The 22,042-nt window shown below is 46.0% G+C and overlaps 1 protein-coding gene across 1 annotated transcript in view; it reads right to left on the reverse strand.

The window, feature by feature from the left end:
* PEX11G (peroxisomal biogenesis factor 11 gamma) overlaps positions 1–22,042 on the reverse strand; it is a 50,927-nt gene that overhangs the window by 20,458 nt on the left and 8,427 nt on the right. Inside the window, exon 2 of the mRNA XM_069216999.1 lies at positions 7,829–8,017. Coding sequence (XP_069073100.1) covers positions 7,829–8,017 — 189 coding nt within the window. The remainder of the gene's footprint in view (positions 1–7,828; positions 8,018–22,042) is intronic.

The following is a 22,042-nucleotide window of genomic DNA, read 5'->3' on the forward strand; positions in this document are numbered from 1 at the left end:
TGACTACCAGGGACCTAATCCTAAGAGAGCACGTTTTAAATAACTGTGCATATGATCAGCTGCATCAGAACCTGGTGGACTCTGATCTAACCTCTCCCAAGAACTGGGAAAGAAGTCAGGAAAGTGGGTCCGCACCAGGCTGAGTAGGAAGACTCACATAGGGGGTGACGACAAAAAGAAGGAAGCAGGTAAGCATCAAGATAAGGGTGGGGACAACGAGAAATCAAGAGAGTCTTCATCAGGCCCACAAAATTCCTCTGGCGGCGGGAACAAAACATCTTCTTCTAACTTTAAAAAGCCTTGGAGCTATGTTTGTAAAACAAAGGCCGTAGGTCAGGAAACAGCCTAAGAAAGGCACCAAGCCCTCCACCACTACCAGCCTCAGTTCTACTTATAGTGCCCCTGGCAATAGCAGTAGTGGTGGGACTACCAGCAGTAGTGGTGGGACTACTAGCAGTAGTGGTGGGACTACTAGCAGTAGTCAGCCCAAGGGTGCAGCTGGGCTCACCTTAGGGAATGTAGTGGGTTCTGGGCTGATTAGAGAGACCACTGAGGCAGTGCTAGACTCTGATGGGGGCACTGACTTTGCCACCCTTGCTGCCTGTCCCCTTAAAATGGGCAAGTGCAGGCAGCACCCCTTGATAAATGGTGTTGAGGCTGAGGACACAGATGCCAGTGTCACTATGGTGACTGAGAAACTGATGTCCTCTCGGCAACACCTACTTGGTCGCACATACCAAGTGACTGATGTTCATAGTAACACTTTGTGTCACCCTAAGGCAGTTACTGGTTTTTGCTGGTGGGGGGGAGGTGAGGGGGGGGGGCACCGGTCCTAAGAAAGTTGTGGTTACCTCAGACTGACCTGTAGATTGTCTACTCCAGAATGACTTGGAGACTTCTGCTTGGGCTGAAGTGGAACTGGAGGCCTATGCAGCAATGCAGGGCATCCCAGGGCACATCTTTGCCCTCACAAGAGCACAAGCAAAGAAGCAAAAAGAGCAAGGATCCTTAGAGTCTGGAACAATGGCCCAAGAGCTTCCTAAACCCAAGAGTAGGAAGGGTAAAAATGTACCCCCTGCTCCAACCTCCAGTGAGGATTCAACTCTTGAGGGAGAAGAATCCACTCTTTGGGTGGAACCTACACTAGAAGAGCTGCAAGCTGACACAGCTGAGCTCTTGTGTGCAGGAGGGGCCGCCAGGGAGGAATTCTGGAAGAAACAACATACTTGTCCCACACTGGCGAGCTTGAGGCAGCAAGCTGCAGCACAATAGGCAGGGATATCAGTGGCACCCATAAAGTGTACTGGGAAGACAGTCTCCTATACTCAGAACCAAGTGATCCCACGCCTGGTGCCAACAGGAGTTTGGTGGTCCCTCTGAAGTATAGGGAGTTTCTGCTGACCTTGGCACATAATATTCCCCTGGCAGGTCACATGGGGGCAAAGCAAGACTTGGGACAGGCTTGTCCCTCATTTTCCCTGGCCCCACATGTCTGAAGACACAAAGGAGTTTTGTTGCTCCAGTGTCACCTGTCAAGCCAGTGGCAAGACAGGTGGCACTCCAAAGGCTCCCTTAATGACACTTCCAGTGGTTGGAGTACCCCTTGAGAGGGTTGGGGTGGATATTGTTGGCCCCCTGGATCCTCCAATAGCCTCTGGGAACAGATTCATACTGGTGGTAGTAGACCATGCCACCAGGTACCCAGAGGCCATTCCTCTTAGGACCACTACAGTTCCAGCAGTGGCAAACTCCCTCCTTGGCATCTTCTCACAGGTGGGCTTTCCTAAAGAGGTTGTATCAGACAGGGGTGCAAACTTCATGTCTGCTTACCTGAAAGCCATGTGGAAGGAATGTGGTGTGACTTACAAGTTCACCACCCCCAAACAAATGGCTAAGTTGAGAGGTTTAATAAAACTCTCAAGGGTACCATAATGGGACTCTCTGAAAAACTCAGAAGGGGGTGGAATGTCCCGTTACCATGCCTCCTCTTCACCTTTAGGGAGGTCCCACAGAAGGGTGTGGGCTACAGCCCATTTGAACTTCTGTTTGGGCACACTGTTAGGGGTTCTCTTGCTCTTGTTAGAGAAGGCTGGGCACAACCTCTCAAGCAAGACATTGTGGATTTTGCACTTGGCCCCAGATCAAGGATGGCTGAGTACATGAGGAGGGTCACTAAAAACCTTAAGGCCAGCCAGGAGTTGCAGAAACAATGGCATGACCAGAAGGCTGTACTAAATGTGTATCAGTCGGGACAGAACGTGTGGGTCTCGGAGCCTGTGGCTCCCAGGGCACACCAGGACAAGTGGAGTGATCCCCACACCATTGTGGAGAAAAAGGGTGAGGTTACCTACTTGGCAGACCTAGGCACTCCCAGAAGCCCCCTCAGGGTGCTTCATGTAAATCGCCTTAAACCCTACTATGACAGGTCTGATATGACTCTGCTCATGGTAACTGATGAGGAACAGGAAGAAGAGAGTGACCCTCTCCCTGACTTCTTCTCCCACAATGGAGCTGATGGCTCAGTTGATGGGGTAGTCCTTGCTGACTGCCTCTCTAAGTCCCAAAAAGAGGACTGCAGAAACCTCCTAGGACAGTTTCCAGAACTGCTCTCCCTGACATCTGATCAAACCACATGGTGTGAACACACCATTGACACAGGGGACAGCTTGCCTATTAAAAGCAGAATTTACAGGCAACCTGATCATGTCAGAGACTGCATCAAGTCTGAAGTTCAGAAGATGCTAGACCTAGGAGACATAGAGCCCTCAGACAGCCCTTGGCCTAGCCCTGTAGTGCTTGTTCCAAAACCCCACTCCCAGAATGGCAAAAGAAGGGAAATTAGGTTTTGTGTAGACTACAGAGGTCTCAACAATACTAAAACATATGCTCATCCTATCCCATCCTATCCTATAGATACACTGGCATCTGTCAAGTAGCTAAGCACCTTTGATCGGACTGCTGGCTATTGGCATATCAAGTTATCAGAGGATGCTAAACCTAAAACAGCATTTTCTACCATTGGTGGGCACTATCACTTCACTGTGATACCCTCTGGTTTGTAAAATGCACCTGCCACATTCCAAAGGTTGGTGAATACAGTTTCCAAGGGTTGGAAGACTACAGAGCAACTTATCTTGATGATATAGCTGTCTTTAGCTCCACCTGGGAGGATCACCTGGCTACTTGTGGAATGTTTTGGAGGGCATTCAAAAAGCAGGCTTCAATAGCAAAGCCTCTAAGTGCCAGACAGAGCAGAGGAAAGTGGTATATCTGGGTCACCTGGTAGGTGAAGGCCAGATTCAGTCGCTACAGGGGAAAATCCAAACTATTTTGGATTGAACTACCCCTACTACCCAGACCCAGGATAAAGCCTTTTGGGCCTATCTGGGTACTACAGGAGGTTCATTAAGAACTATGGCTCCGTTTTAGCCCCTCTTAATGACCTCACCTCCAAAAAGATGCCCAAGAAAGTTTTGTGGGCAGCTAGCTGTCAAAAGGCCTTTGAGGAACTTAAACAAGCCATGTGCTCTGCTCCTATTTTAAGAAGCCCTGACTACTCCAAGCAGTTCATAGTCCAGACAGGTGCTTCCGAGGTAGGGATTGGGACAGTACTGTCACAACTGAATACAGGAGGCCAGGATCACCCTGTAGCTTTTAAAAGCAGAAGGTTGACCCCAAGGAAAAGCGTTGGTCAGCCATAGAAAGGGAGGCCTTTGCTGTGGTTTGGGCTTTGAAGAAGCTGATGCTATGCTTGTTTGGCACTCACTTCCTTATTCAAACAGACCACATGCCCCTTTTATGGTTAAAACAAATGAAAGGTGAAAATCCCAAACTGCTGAGGTGGTCCATATCCCTACAGGGAATGGACTACACAGTGCAACATAGACCTGGGAGTAACCACTCCAATGCAGATGGACTCTCCAGATATTTCCACTTAGACAATGAATACTCATCTGGACAAGGTTAGCCTTATTGTTCTTCGTTTGTAGGAAAGTACATTCTTTCTGGGATGGTTACACCCACTTTTTGCCTGCTGTCAGTGTTTTGACTCTGTTGACTGGGATCATGCTAACCAGGACCACAGTGACTGGGCTCTCTCCCCCTCAACTTGGTTCTCCGGACTTTGTACACCCCACAATTGGCATACTTGTGCCCCCGTATAAGTCCCTACTATATGGGACCTATGTACCCAGGGCAAAGGGAACTAGGGGTTCCCTGTGGGCTGCAGCATGTATTATGCCACCCATGGGAGCCCATGAAAAAAGTGTCTGCAGGCCTGCCATTGCAGCCTGTGTGAAAAGGTGCATGCACCCTTTCACTACAGGTCACTGCAAGTCACCCCTATGGCAGGCAATCCTAGCCAAGAGGGCAGGGTGCAAGTACCTGTGTGTGAGGGCACTCCTGCATGAGCAGAGGTGCCCCTACAAACTCCAGCTCCATATTCCTGGACTTCGTGAGGGCAGGGAAGCCATTTTACCCGTGTAGTGGACACAAGTCACTAACTGTGTCCAGCTAAACAATGGTAACTCTGGACCTGGACATGTTTGGTATCAAACGTGTCTGAACCATACCCCAATACTGCTGCCAGTATTGGTTGCATGATTCCATGCACTCTGGGGGCTCCTTAGAGGACCTGTAGCTTTGCTCCTACCAGTTTGCAGGGTTTTTCTGGGCAGCCCCTGCTTCTGTCATCCTACAGGCAGATTTCTGCCCTCCTGCTGCTTGACCAGCTCAAGCTCAGGAAGGCAGAACAAAGGATTTCCTTTGGAAATAGGTATTACATGGCCACTGGCATGCTTTGAAGGACACATTTGGTGCCCTCCTTGCATAAACCAGTTTGCACAGGTCCAGGGATGCCGGTCCCTGCTCTGGCGTGAAACTGGACAATGGAAAGGGGAGTATCCATTCCCCTGTCCACCACCACCCCAGGGATGGTGCCCAGAGCTCCTCCAGGTGGCCACTTGATTCTGCCATCTTGAATCCAAGGTGGGCAGAGGCTCCTGGGAGCATCTGAGTGGCCAGGTCAGGCAGGTGACGTTACAGCCCCCTCCTGATAGGTGGCCACCCTGCTAGCTGACCAATCCCCCTTCCTGGGCTATTTAGGATCCTCACATTTCACGTGCTAGATTCCAGCAGGAGTCCTTTGCCATGCTTACTTCAACTTCTGGCCACTGGAACTGCAACTGGACCCTCCAGGAACTGACTGCAACATTTCCCTGGCTATGCATTATCTGAGAGCGATCAGTCTTCAGTCTGCACAAGAAGAAAGAAGGAATCTCCCTTGGAGTGAAGGAGTCACTCTCTCATGCATCTGCAGGCACCAACTGCAACGACGACCGGCTGCGTGGATCTCCTCTCCTCCAGAGCTGCGTGGATTCTGCATCACAGATGGTGGTCTGGACTGGTCCGTTTGGTCCTCTCTACCAGCTGTCCAACTTGGGAGACGGTTAGCCCTTGCTTCTCCACGTAGGACATTACCCCTGTGCACCACATCTCTTGCAGCTACCAAGGCTTGTTGGCATCTCCTCCAAGGGGTCTTCAGGCTCCGTGTAGCCCCAGCCCCCAGCACTCTTCCCTGCGACGCACAGCCCTGTGCGTGCTGCTCCAGCGACGCAGAACTCCTTTGTAGATGTGCTTCATGGGCCTCACTGCGACTCCTGTGCCTGCCGCCCGTGCGTCCCTCCTCTTCCTGTGACTCTCCCAGCTGATGAGGGTCAGTCGGGACTCCACTCCGTGGGCTGAGTCCCCCTGGACCTTGCTGGTCTCCTGTAGCTCTGCATTTCTTCTTCCACAACATTTGCTTTTGCCAAGGCTTGTTGGCGTTTTTTCCACACCACTGACCGACTACAATCCTTCTCCTGGCGTGAGACGACGACTGTATCACTTCAGGAACTCTTCAGCTGCTCCAGTGCTGCACTGCCGACTGTCTTTGTCCACCATCGACCTGGTCCTGAATCCACAGACGGGTGGGTAGCGGCTCCTGTCACGACCAGAAGCTCCAATGTGAACTGGACTTGGTCCTCTTCTCTTCCAGGTCTTCCTCTACCAGGATCCACCTAGTCTTTTCTGGATCTTGCAAAATCCTCTTCAGAAGTCCTTTTGGTGGGATTGGGGAAAACCGGGTACTTACCTCTTCTCTCCTGGTTGCTGGGGGGTCCTCTGGTACTTACCTTTTGGGGTTCCTTGTTCCTGCAGCTCCCCTCTGCCGATTCCACTTCTTTGGGTGGGGGCCTGACCTTTGCATTCCACTTTCTTAGTATATGGTTTGGTCTCCCCCTAGGGCCTTCAGTACCTACTATTGCCTTCACTGTTTTCTATTGCCTTTTATGCTGATTCCTGACTTCTAATGTACATATAATGGTGTGTTTAATTACCTCCAGTTGGGGTATTTCCTATTCAGCATTTTAGTATTTGTGTTACCATAATAAAGTACCATTATTTTTGTAACACTGTGGGGTTCTTTGATGTGTGTGAGTGCTGTATGACTACAGTGGTATTGCATGAGCTTTGCATGACTCCTAGATAAGTCTTGGCTGCTCATCCACAGATACCTCTAGAGAGCCTGGCTTCTAGACACTGCCTACACTTCACTGAGAGGGGATACCTGGAGCTACTATAAGGTGATAACACCATAGGTGCTCACCACACACCATGGCAAGTAGCCTCTGGATGCTGAAGTTCATGAGGATACAGTCAAACTCAATGAGGGCCGGTGGACTGAGACAAGGGGGCCAGGGTACCTGGGAGCACTGGAAATTATGGTTGTGACCTCTCCCATGGTTTACATCTTTAATACTTGATTTACGACAAGTTTGTCCCTATTGTTCAAAAATCCATTGAGCTTATCAATTTGCAGGGTGGTCTGCTCAATATTCAGAACTTCAAGAGTCCAGGAGGCCACTTACAAACGCCCAACAAATGCTGGTGGATATCCTTGAAAGTAAATGGACAAGGACGAATCCCTCCATTCATTTTGATGGCAGAGTACCATAAACTACAAACCATATTACAAATAGGTACACACAGTGCTCATGGAAGGGGCTATGTAGTTCTTTACATTAAGAGAAATCCCCTCATTCGCATCTACTTATTTTGTCGGAGGATACTGCACTTATCTGGTGGAACTTCAGAAAGGCCACTGATGTTTTACCATTTAAGATAGGAAATCGTGGAACGTTGCCCGATAAGGTTCTCTGTGTTGATGATAGGCTTGTAGGCGGACTTGCCGATGAGGATAGTACCTGTGAAGTTCAAGAAGTATTGAGGTGGACAGAGAGGTGCTGATGTTGTTTCGAGGGGTGAGGGTGGTGAATGTTCAACCGATGGGTTGGCTGCTTTTGTGGGGATAATGGGAGGAAACCAGAGCTCTTGTTTCTGGGGGATGCCAAGCTGTTGCTAGCCCTGCCCCTCGTCTGCAGAAAGCAATGTTCCCATTGTAGGTAAAAGGGAAGCAGTGATGTATGCGAAAGACTCTGGCTCCAACAAGGGGCGCACATGTGAGGCCAGTCCACCAAGTGTTGTGGAGCACCGTGGCAGGAGAGTGAAAGCACGGCTCTGGACACCTGCAGGCAAAAACCAGACAAACCCACTCCCAAGCAGGAAAATAATCCAATTATTCAGGGTAAGTAGTTGTTGTTTGGGTGTAGTGGCCTGTATGTGTGCTTTTCCACAATGCAGTGGTCGTGTATCCGAGTGGCTTGGTTGAGTGACTGAAATCAGACAGGGATGAACAAAATCTAAGAGAGACACCTTGAAGTACTACGATAAACAGGTGGATTTAAAAACAATAAAAAATACAGAGTGATATAAATAGGTCGATGTCACTTACCATTTTTCCCAGGCCATACTGTTTGGAGTAAGCGAACATCGACAGGTCATCGAAGAGACGGAGCACGGTGCGGCAGTGGCTCAGCTGAGAGGCCACGGCCAGGAGACTTCTGCCATATTCGTGCCTCCTCCCAGATGTCTGCACCAGGACACCTCCGACCAGCTGGCAGCCATAACAAAGTGTCCTGATCTACGGGCACAATGCACAGGAGGGCAGATCAACAATCAGTGCTTCCAAGAGGAATCATCCTGGTTATGCTCTACCACCGAAGACCTTTGAGAGTGTAACCGCACCATCCAAAAACCTAACTTGGAGTATCCTACAGGAAGCCTCGAAAAATTATAAAAAGGTTACCAGACTTGAAGGTCTAGTGACCTAATTTTCTACAAGACCTAGATGTAATACACTTGTGCAATCCTAGGCAAATATATTATTTCACAGAGTTTCAGTTTTCTTCATCATCACATATGAAAGCACCTTCAAATATGTGAGTTCACCATGTCTGCAGTATAAAAACTATTTTGTTTGATTTAAAAGACAAAACATTTGCTCCATGTATAATAAAAATCTAGCCCATGTATAGGGCTCTCAAGACCCCGACTTGCCTCTTAGTTCACTAACCGCATTGGCATCAGGGCGGCAGCAAGAATGTTTCTCAGCTTATCTTTGGAAACTCTCAATTTTAAGAAATATATTACTTAAACGTGATATGGTAGTGGACTGTAATTTACATAGAGCTCATTTCCTATTGAAATGGCCACAAACTTCCCCACTGACATGCAGTTTCACTGAAAAACTATATAGCGTACAAACAATAATGCGCTGGAATTGGGTTTCAGCAACAAAAACCCACAGATTTTGCATTGGAGAGTCCGCCACAATCTCCATCCCTATTCCAGAACCCAGAGGGTTACTGACCATCTACCTGATGCTGACATCCACTCACTCCTTCTATCACACAAATCCACTCATGTTGACCCATCACTCTCACCGACCAATATTCAATCTATTCCCTCCAACCCATTTAGAGAACCCAGTCTCAACCTTAGAACTATGAACAAAGATTATTTACTACTTGTCCCCATAATCACACCAAGAGGCAATAGGAACCAAAACGCATATCAAATCTATGCGTCTTAACTGCAGGCAAGCAGTGAGACACGCGGCTGACATTGCCAATCTAATACTGGTGCAAATACTTGACCTCCTGATCTTAACTGAAACGTGGCTCAACAACTCCTCCTAACTTATTCTTCACATTAAAGTTCCTCCCAACTATGACCTCATCAGATTGGATAGACCTGAAAACATTGGAGACGGCATAGCATGCATCTATCACTCCATGATCACCCTGAGACATGCACAAACTGCTCCAATGTCCTCCTTTGAATACCTTGGCATCAAAAGGAATTGCTTCCCCTTCCACCCTCAAATTTATTTTAGGCCACTTCTGCGCCCCTTGGGGGCAGATCGGCCTATTTCTATTAGGCCGATCTGCCCCTGGGGAAGGGGCAGAAACCACTTAGGCACCAGGGATTGGTGTGTATGTGTGTGTTTTGTATGGGGGGGACAGCCCCTTGGGCAAGGTTCGCTCCCCATGGGGGCACATTACTGCTGGCTATATCTGCCCCTTTGGGAGCAGATCGGCCTATTTTTGGAAGGCCCATCTGCCCCCAAGCGGGGGCAGAGAGCCCACCAGACACCAGGGAATATTTTGTTTTTATAGCCATACCCCCACCACATATAAATGGGGCCAAATTTGTTCTGCCCACTGGTGGGCAGATGGGGCAATTACCCCCCGATCCACTCCCCAGGGGGGAAGAAAGCCTTCTAGATGCCAGGGAATTAAAAAAAATAGTGGGGTGGTGGCTACCAACCAGTATGGGCATGGTTATGCTCCCACCCCAACTGAAGTGGGTAAACGTCATTCAGCTCTCCCCCATAAACTAAAACATATTATCCCACAGCAAGTAAGAGGACATTTGATTATTTTGGGTTTTGGTTTCACATCTGAACCACAAGATCTTGCTTAACTTTCAAAATCGTCCCACTTGAATGGTGTGGGCTCACTTTTTGGACTTTGGGACACTGCCATGTAGAAAAATCCACAAGACCTAGACACATCTAAAAACGAAACATCTGGGTGAGTCCAGGGTGGTGTACTTCAGATGCGCCCACACCATTTTCTTATCTGCAATGCCCTGCAAACCTCCAACTTTGCAGAAATCACACATTTTCCCCAGATTTTTGTGATGGAACCTTCTGGAATCTCCAGGAATCCACAAAATTCCAGCATTGTCACATCTATACCGATAAAAATTCTGCCCCACTTGTCAGCCTAGAAATGTTTTTTTTCAAACTGCCCTTTTGGGACCACTTTGGTTCCCCCTAATTTTCAACATGTTTTTGGCTCTTCCCTGTCACAGGCACTTGGCCCACCTACGCAAGTGAGGTATCATTTTTAACGGGAGACAGAGGGAAATGTTGGGTGGTAAGAAATTTGTCCTGGTGCGGTGATCCCACACAGAAATGTGGGAAAAAAGTTATTTCTTTTAGCTAAATTTGAGGTTTGCTGAGGATTCTGGGTAAGAAAAAAACTGGGGGATCCATGCAAGTCACACCTCCCTGGACTTCCTCTGGTGTCTAGTTCTCAGAAATGTTTGGGTCTGGTAGGTTTCCTTATATGGCTGCTGAGCCCAGGTCCAAAAACGCAGGTGACCCCACCGCAAAACAGGTAGTTTTGTACTTGATAATTTTGATATGTCCAGTTTTCTTTGGGAAAAAGTGATGTGTCCATGTTGTGTTTTGGGGCATTTTCTGTTGCGGGAACTAGGTCTACCCACACAAGTGAGGTACCATTTTTATCGGGATGCTTGGGGGAAGACAGAAGAGCAAAACAAGTGTTATTGCCCCTTGTATTTCTCTACATTTTGTCCTTCCAAATGCAAGACAGTGTGTAAAAAAGACAACTATTTGAGAAATGCCCTGTAATTCACATGCTAGTATGGGGACCCCAGAATTCAGAGGTGTGCAAATAACCACTGCTTCTCAACATCTTATCTTGCGGCCATTTTGGAAATACAAAGGTTTCTTTGATACCTATTTTTCACCAAATGAATTGCTGTATACCAGGTATACAAGGAAAACCCATTGCAAGGTACAGCTCCTTTATTGGCTCTGGGAACCTAGGGTTCTTGATGAACCTACAAGCCCAATATATCCCTGCAACCAGAAGAGTCCAGCAGACGTAACAGTATATGACTGTTGAAAATCTGACCTCGCAGGAAAAAGTTACAGAGTAAAACGTGGAGAAAAACTGCTTTTTATTTCACCTCAATTTCAATATTTTTTATTTCAGGTGTTATTTTCTGTAGGAAAACCTTGTAGGATCTACATAAATGACCCCTTGCTGAATTCAGAATGTTGTCTACTTTTCAGAAATGTTTAGCTTTCCGGAATCCAGCATTGGTTTCACACCCATTTCTGTCAAGAACTGGAAGGTGGCTAAAAGCACCAAAAATAGTAAAAATGGGGTATGTCCTGGTAAAATGCCAACATTGTGTTGAAAATGTGGTTTTCTGATTCAAGGCTGCCTGTCCCTGAAAGCTGGGAAGATGGTGATTTTAGCACCGCAAACCCTTTGTTGATGTCATTTTCAGAGTAAAAATCACAAGCCTTCATCTGCTGCCCTTTTTTACCATTTGTTTTTTTAAACAAAATTTTCGCTGTATTTTGGCTAATTTCTTGATCTCCTTCAGTGGAGCCCACAAACTCTGGGTACCTCAAGAATGCCTAGGGTGTTGGAAAAAAGGATGAACATTTGGCGTGGGTAGCTTATGTGGACAAAAAGTTAAGAGGGCCTAAGCGCAAACTGCCCCACATAGCCAAAAAAAGGACTGGCACCTGAGGGGGAAAAGGCCTGGCAGCCAAGGGGTTAACGAGAAAAAGCGCAAATTAAGGCCTACTGAGAAATCATGGAGAAACTCTCCTTACATAACACACCTTAAGTAGTTGGGAACAACAAGAAGCTTGTGTAACAAACATATCAGTAGCGCCAAAACTGAACACTTTGGGTCACATCTGGACAAGGCCAAAAACGCACCTAAAAATGATTTGAAATCATAAAAAAAAAGAAGCTACCTCCTCAACTAACCACCACTCTGCAATCAGTGAGTCACTCCCATGTTGTGATGAGTTCTCAGCACATTTCATTGAAGAGACTAGGAAGTCTGAATCAGAACTGCAACTCGCCTCCACATGTACTCAGTCGGGCCCAGCCCAGTCTCTAGCCGTAGCTTCCCATGTAGAGTCTCCCTCATACTGGCTCTACTGATAGTATGACAACAAATAATGCTACTTGGGATACCTTTAAACTACCAGATGATGCTGAGCTACTCAAAACAATAACATCAATAAAATTCTCAAACCAGTTCAATGATCCTATGCCTGCCAAATTATTCAAAGAGCTTAAATCTTCCATACTCCTGCTCTGGACTAACATTGTCTTTGCATCTCTCTTGGAAGGCATGTTTTCTGGCTGCCTAAAGATGGGACAGGTCACCCCCATCCCAAAAAAACTAAATGCTGACTTGTCAGACCTCAATACTTTCCCTCCAATTACCAACATCATGACTCTAGCAACACTACTAGAGAAATGCACACGCATACAACACTGCAACCACATCAAGCAGTTTCAGCTCCTTGACTAATAGCAATGAAAAAGGGTCACATCACTGAAGCAGCTTTAACTCACATTTTAGATGCTGCCCGGAGACTACTCGACCAGAGCAAACCTCGCCTGCTTATACTTCTTGATCTCTGCTCTGCAGTTGATTTGGTCAAACATGATTGACCTTCTAGACAAAAGGATGGGGTTATCAGGTTCCATTTTAAGCTAATTTGCCTCATTCCTCATAACAGAATGCAAAGAATCAAGTCAATCGAGCCCTTTCAGATATTAAGCCAGTCTCAATTGGAGAGCCTCCGGGATCCACACTCTCACCCAAGCTTTTCAACTTGTTCACGGAACCTCTCACCGAAATTCTGAATCACTGAAACATACATTATCACATGTATGCAGATGAGACTCAACTGTACCTGAAAACTTCCACACCCGAAGATATCAAAACTCTTGCCCTACTGTAAAATCTAACAATGGTTAACGCGCAATAACTTTATGCTAAACACACTCAAGATGGAATTTCTCCTGATCGCACCCCACAACCACTCTGCCCCCACAGAAGAACGGCTCAAACAACTAAGAGCGGTCAACTGCACCCCACATGGTGTTGACTCCATTGGATCATTAAGCATTACTCTGGATAAATACGCGAGTATGCAAGATCACATCAGTGCAACCTCCAGAGGAGCCAATCACCAACTGAACACACTAAGGAAAAATCCAACAATTTCTGCCTCCGGGAGACTTCCTGTTAGCAGTCCAATCCCGTTATCTCCCGTTTAGATTACAGGAGTATGACCCTGGCTGGTTTACTCAAAGCTAGGCTGGCTCCCTTAAGGGCTACACTTAACTCAGCTGCAAGACTCATCACTGGATCAAGAAAACATGATCACGTCACACCACATCTAATACAACTCAAATGGATCTCTCCCGAAGCTAGGATTCAGTTGAAGAAAGCCTGCTTGAAACACAAAGCTCTTTGTCGTAACACTCCTGCCTATCTGGCAAAACCCCCAAACTATCTCATATGAGTCACTCCCTACGAAGTTCTAACTCTCTACTGTTGAAACCACAGAAATTCAAAAAGAAGAGAACTTGTATCTCCTCATTTTCCAGTCTTTCCCCAAGAATTTAGAACAAACTTCCACCTCAAGCCAGATCTAACCCCCTCGACCACCTCCTTAAAAAAAAAAGAAGTAAAACCGTTGCTGCTGAATAAATACTTTCAACGGTAGACTTGAAGTCACTCAAATTGACTATTATTTTGTGTATTAATCTCTGGACTCCCAATCTACTAGGCAATTTTGTTATATTATATTTATTATGTTTCTTGTTGTTCCTTTTCTCGTTTGCATACGCTTAACCCGTTTGTTATATGTACAGTATTTACTATTTGTTTTACCTCTCCTTGTTCAACATGTCTGCTATTTTGAACAGTGCCCTGACACCCGTATGGGTCATGTTCATGCTATATAAAACCTCCCCAAAAATTAAATAAATAAATCTATCATTTGCACATCAGCAAGTAGTGTTTTGATTGGGTTGATCCTATCAAAATCTTTGTTTCCATTACACTTCAGAGTTACAAAACAAATGCGTTTTCCTAACTGCTGGTATATTTAAAAATATCTGTATTGTTCATTTACAAGCTCTTTAAATGTTGTGTGTTAGAAAAACATACTCACTGTACCTCATCTCATTTGTCAGACAGTTCACTTTACAAACTGTCTAACTTTGCGGTCAGAGAAAGAAAAGTAAACACCAATCCCCAGGATAAAGTAAGCAGTAGTTTGTAAGAAGATATAAGGTAAGCATATGACCTCTGCCTTTGAAGGCACAGCAAATGTGACAAGATAAAAACAAGATTTAAAGACATTTTTATTTCTCATTTACATTCTGAATTAACAGAATGCCTGTTCTTTGCCAGCTCAAGCTCTCTCGCCAGAACGGACCAGTAGGCCCTACAAATAGCTCTCCCTGATAAAATCTGACTCACCATAGCAAGTGGGTAAGTAGATTTTTTTAGGACTGACCAGACACCTCTATATCCAAGTAGCTGCAAGTGAGTTTTGAAGTACCCCAAGCACCCACGGTCTCCATTTTGATCTCAGCCTAAACATGAAGCATCTTGGTAGTCCCTGTCGACAGTGAAGGAGTCAAGTTCAGGAGCCTGGAGATGATACAAACCACCATCAGAAATCCCCCTCTCAAAAGGCCACTGAGACTCAAAAGGACATTGAGACTCGAATGCTGACTTACATCCAAGTTTGCAGGCCGAGTGCTAACCACACAGTCAAAATTAATTTTCTTCATCATCATCTACAAAAAAAAAGCCCAGACCTCGGATCGTCCTTCAGAAATAAACATGAACGTATACACAACATAAACTGCTACAAATGCAACTTTTCTAGGAATCACCAACAGCAAACTCTCTTCAGAAATCATCATTTCGCCACAACAAACTCAGACTATCCGACATTAGCATCCCACCAACAAACACTTAAAGAACACCGTCATAAAGCTGACTTAAACACCACTGTTTGAACACTGGTCGATTCTGAGCTAGATTGTGGCACCGTGATAACAGATGCTCACGTGGTTCCAGTGAAGATCATTCTGCATGTTGCCCTACCATTCAAAGGATGTACAAACATTTATGAAGCTGCCGACTGGCTGCCACTCAAGTCCAGATCCCATATATGACGTCCTGCATCAAACACATGGCAGTCCTAACCAACATCCTCACAGCTAAAAGTCAGCACCTCCGGAGGTCAATGTAGCACACTATTCCATGGTTGTCAAATCTCAAAGCAAAGCAAACCTGAAACGAAAGGCTGGGTACACTTTGGGCAAGGCACCCAGGTTAGGACGCACTATCAAGCCACACACCGGGCCCAGACCATCAGAGCTACAGTTCAGAAAGAAGTAAATACCCTAATCCAGCCAGGAGCACTTCACGGACAACTGGTACGGAACCTACCACTACTTACTGTCCACTGGATGTAACTGTCCCACCTTCCCAGCTTGTATGTGATCATGTTTTCTCCCTTACCTTTACTTACGACGCTTACTTGCTTACATGTCAGTTTTTGGCTTTGCTCATTGATAATATGGGTACGCTGACTCGCTTTTACAGTTGTGAAGCGTTATAAATAACAAGAAATGTTGTCAAGAGGTACAGGTTCGAACTACAGGCTTTACAATAGCACACACATTTCTGCATTAACCAAAAGTACTATACAGTAGCTTTAACAGGAGATGTATGTTCCCCTACACTCTTTTCTGGTTTACTCAGACGATTTTGAAGAAGGCCGACCACACAACCATCCAGTAGGAACAGGCAACTTAAGTTAGGTGGATAGTTTAGACATGGAACTGAAGGGCAGCCATAGGTTAAGCACTTGTTCTATGGTCCTCCTGTTTGTACATCTAATTTTTAGTCCCTGGACGACTCACATAACTTTAGACTGAGCAGAAAAGCCAGTGCTGAAATTATACCACCGTTATGTTATATACAAATTATAAAAGGTTATAAAATTAGGAGCATGAGACTGCACAGTGCACCATGCTTTCATTGGTTCCTTTAGTGAGCAGTGCGGACACTGCCAATTATTGTGGAAAAACTACAGGATTCAGCAGGCAGCAGGCAGGTAGTTTGATGGCCTGGTTGGAACATATTTACGTATGTATGCCTATTATCCCTCCAGGACTCTCCAGCCATCTCTGTCCTGGGCTTTTCTTTCAATCTGACTCCAGGTGTAACCCATCTCCTTGCAGTAAGCCTCAAGGCCTTGGCGCCAGGTGTTTCTTGGCCTTCCACTTTTCCCTCGAGGGTTCCAAGGCAGAGCCTGCCTGGTGGTATTTGGTGCAGGCTTGTGAAGGCTGCAACGTATCCGGACCCATCGTCTTTTCATGATTTCTTCATGAGCAGAGAGTAGAAAAGTCTGCTGCCATGGGTTGTTGCTGCGAATGGTGTTTGGCCAGGGAATTTGGGGGATTTTCCTCGGACAGGTTTTGATGATGGTCTGGAATTTGTTGGTGGTGGTCACTGTTGTCCTCCAAATTTCTGCTCTATCCAGGAGAATCGATTTTACGTTGGTGTTAAAAAGCCTGATTTGCTTTGTAGAGTTAGGTCCTTACAGCCCCAGATCTTCCTTAGCTAAACAAACGCAGCTCTTGCTTTGCCGATTCTTGCCTTGACATCAGCCTCTGTGCCGCCCTGCTCGTCTATGACACTGCCCAGGTAGGTGAAGGCCTCAGCCTTTTCCAGCGCATCACCAGCAAGAGTTGTGCTGGACGTGTTAGCCTTCAGGATCTTGGTTTTCCCTGATGCTGAGGTCAAGTTGTGCTGCTGTGGCTGCCACATTGTAGGTCTTTTCTTGCATCTGCAGGTGAGTATGGGAGAGTAGGGCCAGGTCGTCTGCAACGTCAGGGACGCTGAGCTGCATCCAATGTGTCTACTGGATCCCATTTGTACTCCTTGCTGTGGATGTCTTCATGATCCAGTCTATGGTCAGCAGGAAGAGAACGGGAGAGAGCAAACCACCCTGGCAGACTCCGGTCCACCCTTGGAAGGCTTCTGTGAGTTTTCCTCCATGGGCTATCGTTCAGGTCATTCCCCAATAGGAGTTCCTGGTGATTTTTGCAAGTTTACATGGAGCACCGTAATGGCAGAGGAGTTTCCAAGGGGGCTCTCTGCCCATGCTGCTGAATGTCTTCTCATAGTCGAAGTTGATATAGAGGAGGGAGTTCCATTCCATCGACGGCTCAATGATGATGCGTATAGGACATGTGTAGGGCCTGGTATTGTGTGGATGGAGTAGGAATGTGATTAACCCGGTGGGTGGATGGATCAGCACACCTGAAATCTGCCAGTGTCTAGTTGTTTGGAAGAGTGACTGAGTGTTGGCATGCATGGGTACCTCTTCGGAGACTGAAGACCCTAGGAGAATCCCTGGGATGGACAGAGGGGCAGACTATGGGTTGCTTATGTGGGCACCTGGCACAACTTGAGCTGCTGATGGGATGTTTCCTGGGATCCTGAGTGAGTAAAAAAGCATAAAGCTGGGGCGGTTAGCATGACGGTAGTGTTGATAGCCACAAGTGATGAATTTTCAAGGTATTTTCTTTTTTATGTCACGTCCCTAAAACCCATTAACATACATTTTTCAGTGTAAATATACATCTCCCTTTTTATTTCAAGTAATACTAAAAATGCTTTTATATTTTCAGATTTTAAACTATTAATGCGCTCACATTTTATATAATATTTAACAGTCTTATAGAAAATATCTGCACCATAAATTATTAGAGTTTTAAATACAGCTCAACAATTTACCATTATCAATAGGAGAAGAGAGTCGACAAAATGATATTGTGGAAAAACCTGCTTATCTCCTTTCCTGCCTGCACTTGCCTCCTTCACACTGCTGTCTGCACAGCAGCAAAGGACTGGAGCAAGGGCTTAGAGACCTAAACACTGAGAAAGACAGAAGAAAGACATCGCATTTAAATGTGCTTGAGGGTGAGAATGGAAGGAGTTTTGTTTTATCAGAGTTGATCCTCATGCTGTTCTTGCGCATTTAATTATAAAGCCTCTCCAAGCTGGCACGCTTCTGTTATTAATATTTTGTCGTATACTTTCAAGGCATCTGCACATTGGTGGAAGGACACTGCTACATTCTCCAAGCTGATGCTAAAGGCACAGACTGAACAGAGCAGGCACTGGGATGGAACTCTGAGCATCACTCGGCATTGTAGCTGCTCCCAAATGGAAGGTGCTATGTGGTCACGTTCTCAAGTGATCACACTGCACTTTCAACTTACAATCTGACTGCACTTTCCAAGGCTGTCGGATTTAAGAATGATTTGGGATGGAAAAATGTAAAATCATACAACAGCTTCAATCTTTAGGAAGCTACAAACTTTGGTGACTAATTGGTAGAACCTTCTCCTGCAGGCCTTGTAGCACGTATACAAGAATGGTACCAGTATAGAAAATCCAGTAGGCGGCATATCAAACGGTGCCCACGGACTTGAGTAAATGCAGTGGCAAAGTCTTCACAAGAACCTGCTCCGGAGAGACAAGCAGGCTCTTCCGAATGTGTCCCTTGATTCAAATTTTATTTCAACAGGCTAAACACACAAATAGAAACAAAGTTTTAAAATAAAGAATGTAAAAGTTTCAAACCAAGGTTTATTAAAAATGTATGAAATGTTATACATATTACGAAGAACATGAAAAGCATTAAAAGTAGATATAAACAAATTAAAAAGCATTTGAAGCCTTGCAAAGAAAGTTAAGGGGAATAATTATCAACACTTGAGTCAAAAAGCCCAATGTTAGTTGATGAGAAAAGGCAAAGCAAATTTTCAGATAAATGAGGCATGGACATATTTAGAGTTAGGTGGCAACAGAAAATGCTCAGATCTGTTGTAATGGTAAATACTCTATTGAAAGATTTTTTACAGGTGCATAATCGGCCAGAGAAATTACCACTGGAGTGTGCTGCCTATGGCACAGGTAATTCTGCTGATGGTTTCCAGTATTAAGAATTCTTCAATAGATTGAGCACTTTTCTCATTAAATCAGACAATTTCCCTTACCACAAATGTACACTTGTGAGACGTTTAGGCAGGCTATGGCTCTTTCAGCTGAGACACAAGTGGATGCCATTATATATGAGAAGGTAGTGTAGGAGGCTGGCCTGGCTTGTAGTGGGTACCAAAGGTACTTACACCTTGTGCCAGGTCCAGTTATCCCTTATTAGTGTAGAAGAGGTGTTTCTAGCAGCTTAGGCTGATAGAAGGTAGCTATAGCAGAACAGCTTAGGCTGAACTAGGAGACATGCAAAGCTCCTACTATACCACGGGTGTCATATGCACAATATCATAAGAAAACACAATACACTGATATACTAAAAATAAAGGTACCAAGGCCAGCTGTTGCTGTTTAAGCTTCAGTCTGGTCTCTTCAACCCTCAACTTTTTGAGTTCCCTTTCCAACAAGTTATCCTCACGGTGGGTGGGTTGGGAATGCATGGACACAGATGACAAATTGGAAACATCAGAGGTGGACCTGTCCCTAACTGTCTGGACCCTGGTAACCTGGCCTCTAGGAATAAAGGATGCCCTACTATGATGGGAACCTCTATCACTACCAGCGTTACTAGGTGCCCTGCAGGGGGCAGACCCTTGTCAGAACCCTCCCCAGCTTCCTCAGGGGGTTCCTCTGAATCAGACTGGGAAGCTTCTACTAACCTCTCATTTGATGGGCCACACTGGTTCTGTCATCCACCATAAGCATGTTAAACAGAAACTCTTTTGTAGGGTTCTGTCCTATAACTAAACCTCTATCTAAGCAGAGACTCCTTAAGCTCTTGCAGTTCAAAATGTCATAAGTAGCATTGACAGTTTTGAGAGTGGAATCTACCACAGACATGATAGTAAAAGGTTTAGAGATAGTGAGAAGAGAGAAAAGGTTTTAGAACTTTAGAAAGTACAGAGAAAAAAACTTTTTCTAACTTTTATAAGTTTTAAGAAACTTTTCCGAACTTTGTAAAAAGTTTTAGGATAGAAAAGCAAACTTTTTGGGTTAAGTGTACATACACTGAACTGTTTGGTATATGATTATCTTATGAAAAGTACAAAATGACAAAGTGGTAAAGCAGTTACAAGTACTTATTGCACCGCTGCACCACCAATGTAGGAGGCTGGCCTGGCTTGTAGTGGGTACCAGAGGTACTTACACCTTGTGCCAGGTCCAGTTATCCCTTATTAGTAGAATAGAGGTGTTTCTAGCAGTTCATGATGATAGAAGGTAGCTATGGTAAAGCAGCTTAGGCTGAACTAGGAGACATGCAAAGCTCCTACTATACCACTTATATCATATGCACAATATCATAAGAAAACACAATACACAGAGTTACTAAAAATAAAGGTACTTTATTTTTATGACAATATGCCACAAGTATCTCAGTGAGTACCCTCAGTAAGAAGGTAAGTAACATACACAAGTTATATGTACACAAACCAAAAATAGGTAAGTAAGAGTCAGAAAAGTAATGCAAACAGTGTAGAATTACAATAGGTTGCAATAGGCAAGCATAGGTATAGGGGCAACACAAACCATATACTCCAAAAGTGGAATGCGAATCACGAATGGACCCCAGACCTATGGGAGCTTGTAGAGGGTCGCTGGGACTGTAAGAAAACAGTCAGGGTGTCCAAGATACCCCACCCCAAGACCCTGAAAAGTAGGAGTAAAGTACACCTACTACCCCAAGAGAGCACAATAGTCGTGATAGAGGGATTCTGCAAGAACAACAAACACCAGCAGTGCACTGACAACGGATTCCTGGACCTGAGGACCTGCAAAGCAAGGGGACCAAGTCCAATAGTCGCGACAGTGTCCGGGGGGGCAGGAGCCCAGAAAACCCCGGATGAAGGGGCAAGGAAGCTGCCTCCGGGTGGAAGAAGCTTGGAGTTCTGCAAGAAAGAAGAGAACTAGGAACTTCTCCTTTGGATGGAAGATGTCCCACGTCGTGATGAAGCTTGCAGAAGTGTTCCCACGCAGAAATACCGCAAAAAAGCCTTGGTAGCTGCAAGGGTCGCGGTAGAGGTTTTTGGGTGCTGCTGAGGACCAGGATGTCGCCTTTTGGAGGAGGAGACAGAGGGGGCGCTCAGCAACTCAGAGAGCCCTCACAGAAGCAGGCAGCACCCGCAGAAGTACCCCAACAGGCACTTAGAAGATTAGTGAACCAGAGTCCACGCAAAGTTACAAAGGAGGGTCCCACGACGTCGGAGGCCAACTCCGCGGGTTGAGCACTGCAGGACGGAGTGCTGGGGACCCAGGCTAGGCTGTGCACGAAGGAAATCCTGGAAGAGTGCACAGAAGCCGGAGCAGCTGCAATCACGCACTACAAAGGTTTGCAGTCTAGCGTGGGGAGGCAATGACTTACCTCCACCAAACTTGGACTGAAGAGTCACTGGACTGTGGGAGTCACTTGGACAGAGTTGCTGTGTTCCAGGGACCACACTCGTCAGGATGAGAGGGGACCCAGAGGACCGGTGATGCAGCCTCTTGGTGCCTGCGTTAGCAGGGGGAAGATTCCGTCGACCCACGGGAGATTTCTTCTGAGCTTCTGGTGCAGGGTGAAGGCAGGCTACCCCCAGAGCATGCACCACCAGGAAACAGTCGAGAAAGCTGTCAGGATTAGGCGCTACAATGTTGCTGGTAGTCGTCTTGCTACTTTGTTGCGGTTTTGCAGGCGTCCTGGAGCAGTCAGCGGTCGATCCTTGGTAGAAGTCGAAGAGGGAGATGCAGAGGAACTCTGGTGAGCTCTTGCATTCGTTATCTGAAGAATTCCCCAAAGCAGAGACCCTAAATAGCCAGAAAAGGAGGTTTGGCTACCAAGAAAGGAGGATTGGCTACCAAGAAAGGTAAGAGCCTATCAGAGGGTGTCTCTGATGTCACCTGCTGGCACTGGCCACTCAGAGCAGTCTAGTGTGCCCCCAACACCTCTGTTTCCAAG

The sequence above is a fragment of the Pleurodeles waltl genome, chromosome 12 (assembly GCF_031143425.1).
Source record: "Pleurodeles waltl isolate 20211129_DDA chromosome 12, aPleWal1.hap1.20221129, whole genome shotgun sequence".
NCBI lineage: Eukaryota > Metazoa > Chordata > Amphibia > Caudata > Salamandridae > Pleurodeles > Pleurodeles waltl.